At 50.6% G+C, this 4841-nt stretch overlaps 1 protein-coding gene across 1 annotated transcript; it reads left to right on the forward strand.

Annotated features, from left to right (window-relative positions):
• The first annotated feature begins 525 nt into the window (after positions 1–525).
• Positions 526–4632, forward strand: LOC124688082 (probable protein phosphatase 2C 26). Its single transcript, XM_047221799.1, has 4 exons — positions 526–1848; positions 2383–2496; positions 2747–3011; positions 3964–4632. Exons 1-4 carry the CDS (start codon positions 526–528, stop codon positions 4086–4088), a joined length of 1827 nt encoding a protein of 608 aa, XP_047077755.1. The 3' UTR covers positions 4089–4632.
• The last annotated feature ends 209 nt before the right edge of the window (positions 4633–4841 follow it).

Here is a 4841-nt window from a genome sequence, read left to right on the forward strand (position 1 = left end):
TGAATCCTTCTCTGGCCTCGCCATCCCCGTCTGCCCCGCCGTGGACTCTTGTCTCGTGAGGCCGGCCCCTGGACTGGAGTCTGGAGGAGCACCGGAGCTGAACGGGTCTCGTGGTCGCCCCCAGCGCGGTTGCTGCCAAATTTGCCGCATCGCCATGTCAAATTTCCCACTCCAACTACGCTAATCCCATTCCCCCGAGCTACACCTAGCTAGCTAGTGTGCACATCACTGACAAGAGTGAACATAGAAAACTCCCTCCCCCTCCCTCTTCTCAACGCTCTCCTCTCCCCAATCCCCCACTCCACCTCCGGCCACCCCCAATCTCGCCCCCGCCGCCTCCCCTCCGCCGCCGGATCCCCCACCTCCGCTAGATCCCACATCGCCGCCCCGCCGAGATCCCGCCTCCGCGAGATCCCGTATCGGCAGCTACTGCCAAGTACTACTGGTACTGAACAGCCCCTGCTCCTCCTGGCTAGACCAGCGCTCACTGCTCCCAGCAGCGTCTGACCGCGCGCGTCGGATGCCATGGGCAGCGGCGCGTCACGGCTGCTCACCGCGTGCGCGTGCTCGCGGCCCCCGCCGGCCTCCGTCGACGCGGAGCCCTGCCTCGACGACGCGCTCGGCCACTCCTTCTGCTACGCCAACTCCGCCGCCAACCCCGCCGCCAACCCATACTCCTCCTCCTCCTTCCGCCACGGCATCTCCGGCGCGGCCCTCTCCGCCAACTCCTCCGTGCCCGTCCCGCTCTACCTCTCCTCCTCCGCCGCCGACGCCACCGGCGGCGGCGGCCCACCACCACCCAACTACTCCTCCGCCTTCCACACCTCCTCCTCCTTCTCCTCGGCCCCACTACAGCTCTCCAACCTCTCCTCGGGCCCGCTCTTCCTCTCCGGCCCCATCGACCGCGGCGCGCAGCTCTCCGGCCCGCTCGACGCCGCCACCGTCCCCCACTCCGGCCCGCTCCCCCACAAACCCTCCACCACCAAACGCACCTCCTCCTCCTCCCGCCGCTTCCGCAAGCCCTCCCTCTTCGGCGGCAGCCTCCGCCGCACCACCTCCGAGAAGCACCACCACCGCACCCTCACCACCGCCCCTCCCCTCCACCGCAACCCCGACCCCGACGACGGCGTGCAGTGGGCGCACGGCCGCGCGGGGGAGGACCGGGTGCACGTCGTCGTCTCCGAGGACCAGCGCTGGCTCTTCGTCGGCATCTACGACGGCTTCAACGGGCCCGAGGCGCCCGACTTCCTCGTCGCCAGCCTCTACCGCTTCCTCCTGCGCGAGCTCCGCGGGATCTTCTACCACGACGCCGCGCGCGAGAGCAACAGCCGCCGCCTCTGGCAGTTCCTCGCCGAGGACGACGGCGACGACGACAGCGAGCTCGACTTCTCCGGCTCCGGCCGATTCGCGCTGTCCCTCGCCAAGCTCAAGGAGCGCCGCTTCAACATGTGGGCGCACGCGGCCGCCGTCGGCGACGACGAGATCGGCAGGGAGTTGGCTCCCAGGAAGCTGGCGCCCGCGCCCGCGGTCAGGGACCACGGGGCCGTGCTGGCCGCGCTCACCCGGGCGCTCGCCGCGGCCGAGGCCGCCTACCTCGACATGACCGACCAGTCCATGGCCTCGCACCCGGAGCTGGCCGTCACCGGGGCGTGCCTGCTCGTCGCGTTGGTCAGGGACGACGATGTATACGTCATGAACCTTGGGGACAGCCGCGCCATTGTGGCGCAGCGCGCGGATGATCACCATGCCTGTGGAATGCGGATGGATGACATCGGGGTCGGCTTGGAGATCGAGGCGAGGCTCGACGCGCTGCAGCTGTCTGTTGACCATAGCACCAGCATCCAAGAGGTACTAGTACCATTTGTGTTGAACCATCTGTTTTCTGCACAACCACCTCTGCTGACATAGTAGCTGAAATAAATGTGCTCGTAGCTGGATTAAACACATAGATTTATATCCAATTGACCTACTATATCTACTGTTCATTATGTGCTGTTGTGCTCTGGTTTGCCACAACTTACTGTCATTCTCTGTCGGCATTGTGCTGGCGTATTTGAACCCAAAGTAATCAGACCATCAGATTATGTTTATTTTCCAGCTTTTGTCCATACTTCTTACATCTAATCATATGGAAATCATTTGGACGCAAATAGTCAAAACATGAAAGGCAGAGGCTAAAGTTTAATGCATTCGTTGCGTAGACCTTATACAACTCTGGTTCATGTTTTCAGTTTGTCAGACTCAGTCCCCATTTGTTCAATTATTTGGCCATGTCCTGTTAGATTCTATCTACCGTCTAAATATTGTCAAAGCAATTGGTCATTTTATCCCATGCACTATCCATGCCTATAAATTCATATTTCTTTGTTTCAATATATGCAGGAAGTGCAGAGAATCAAACTTGAACATCCTGATGATGATCATTGCATTGTAAATGACAGAGTGAAGGGCCGTTTAAAAGTTACTCGAGCATTTGGTGCTGGGTATCTCAAACAGGTAACAACGATACTGCTTTGTTGGCTGTTACTAAGACCTTTAACCTTATTTCGTAGTTCAAAGTTTGTTCAATTTCAGCTATTAGCTGTTCTTTTCTGGGTAATGAACTTAAGCGTGAGTACGAATTTGTTGCCAACAGTTATTACATTCATTTTTTTTTATTATAGTAGAAAACTACTTGTAGATGCTTCAGTTGGTTTGGTGTAATAGAGAACTAGATGAATCTTACCTAGAAATTTTCGGTCTGCAGGCAAAGTTGAACAATGGATTGCTAGAGATGTTCCGCAATGAGTACATAGGTGATGCACCATACATATCATGCATACCTTCTCTTTGCCACCACAAGCTCACTGCAAAGGACCAGTTTCTGGTTCTTTCTTCTGATGGGTTATATCAGTACCTGAGCAACGAGGAGGTAGTTCTCCATGTTGAGAATTTCATGGATAGGTTTCCTGAAGGTGATCCAGCACAGAGTTTAATTGAGGAGCTTCTTTCGCGTGCAGCAAAGAAAGCTGGTAAGCTTTGGCTATGATGTCTGTTCTTTCGTACCATGTCTTTTCTTATTCCAGTTCTTGATTTGTTTGCATGTGACCACCACTTCTAGTTGTAATCAGTATTGCGCATGTACAGATATGACATGATCATATGCAAATGGTCTCGTTCTTCACTGGAGACTCCAAATGGAGCCTTTTTTTAAAAAAAATCAAAAGCTTTTGGTTACATTTCAACTTTTCTTGAAAAAATATGCAAGCACATGTAGATGTCTAGTATCTGTGTAGAAGTTTCTGTTGAATTATGTTTTCACATCTGTGACCTACACAAAAAAGAGAAATGTGAAGTCTAATATCAAGATGTTTTTGGCGTACTTAGAACCGCATTTGGTGATTTTAAAAAATTACAGGTTTGTGGAATTCATCTGTATGTACCTGTGTAAATAATTCAGAATTTTAGCTGTAAAAAAATCAATTTTTTTTGAAACTTCTAAATACCGAGTTCTCGCTTGAGCTTGGGCCCCTAAACGCCGCACTCAAGCTTCTCCCAAATAGAACTATTTTCTTAGACTTCCAGGGAGCATAAACTCATAAACTTCGCCATTCTATCTTCATTGCGTTGGCGAAACCTTGTTACCAAGCTCTCCAGTTGTACTATCCTCGGGTGCAAACTGATAGAGTTCCATTTTGATTGTTTCCCTGAGGTTCTTTCAAAAAATATTGAATATACTATGAAGTTATCTTTACTAGACAGCAGTCAAAATCGTGTCCACATTCCTAGTTAGGTTACCCAACTTTACATTTTTTTCATGAAGGACTTTGTATCATTAGATCATTTTTTAAAAACCATAAGATATTTCACATTGATATTCATTGGACCATTGCTATGTGTTGATGCATTAAGTCATACATCGAGGCTGTTTTGAATTTTCTTTAATGTCAGCAATACTGTGATGTTAACACTTTGGTTTTCCAGGTATGGATTTCCACGAGCTATTAGATATACCTCAAGGCGACCGGAGAAAATACCATGACGATGTCACTGTCATGGTTGTTTCTCTGGAAGGTAGGATCTGGAAATCATCTGGAATGTATGTGTGATGTTCAGCTGAAACAATGTCAGCGTCAGCACTTATGGCGTGACCTCCTCAGCTGGTCAGCGCATCTGACCAAGTGCATCCATGCTCTTCAAGAGAGAAAGATCGAGACTCCACAGCATGGTGGACAGATGATGTGCTCCATGCGTTTCTGAAAGCTGTATTCTCCAATCGGAGATCATTGCTTGTCCAGATCTCAGCTCCAGCACAAAACACAGCCCATGAATGTGCCCATGAGTTAAAACTCTGGGGGGAGATTAACACTGCAGAGAAATGACAGAAAGAGGGAAGAAACTCCACTAGCAAAGCAGAATTCAATTTTGCTATGTCCCGCTATCCACAGCGTTGATTGGTCGCAGTACTCACCTGCGACGATTTTCTCCCACCTCGCTGTGGTGTTGTTGAAGGTTACTTCTTTTCATCCTTGAGGAAGGAAGACCTTTGGGGACATGCAATTTTTTTCGGTCATGTATGGGATGAGCCTGTACTATGCTGGAATTGTTCGTCAGAAAAGAAAATGGCAATTCGCCCCCTCATTTTGTGCTTTATGTTGTCTTCATCTAGCTTTGATTGTTCGCCAGGATGAAGATTGGCAATCGCGCCAAGCATATCGACATGGACACTACTCGGATATAGGTACTACTCCATCTGTTCACTAATATAACACTTCAGATATTTGAAAGTCGACTAGATACGAATCAAAATGAGTGAACCTACACACTAAAAATACCTTAGATACAAACTAAAGTGAGTGGAT

This window comes from Lolium rigidum, chromosome 2 (assembly GCF_022539505.1).
Source record: "Lolium rigidum isolate FL_2022 chromosome 2, APGP_CSIRO_Lrig_0.1, whole genome shotgun sequence".
Taxonomy (NCBI): Eukaryota; Viridiplantae; Streptophyta; class Magnoliopsida; order Poales; family Poaceae; genus Lolium; species Lolium rigidum.

Bases quoted from the DNA above. Each gene is read 5' to 3' on its own strand.
- LOC124688082 (XM_047221799.1), top strand. From the start codon at position 526: ATGGGCAGCGGCGCGTCACGGCTGCTCACCGCGTGCGCGTGCTCGCGG. The intron at 1,849-2,382 runs GTACTAGTACCA...CAATATATGCAG, and splicing joins ATAGCACCAGCATCCAAGAG to GAAGTGCAGAGAATCAAACT. The intron at 3,012-3,963 runs GTAAGCTTTGGC...TTGGTTTTCCAG, and splicing joins GCGTGCAGCAAAGAAAGCTG to GTATGGATTTCCACGAGCTA.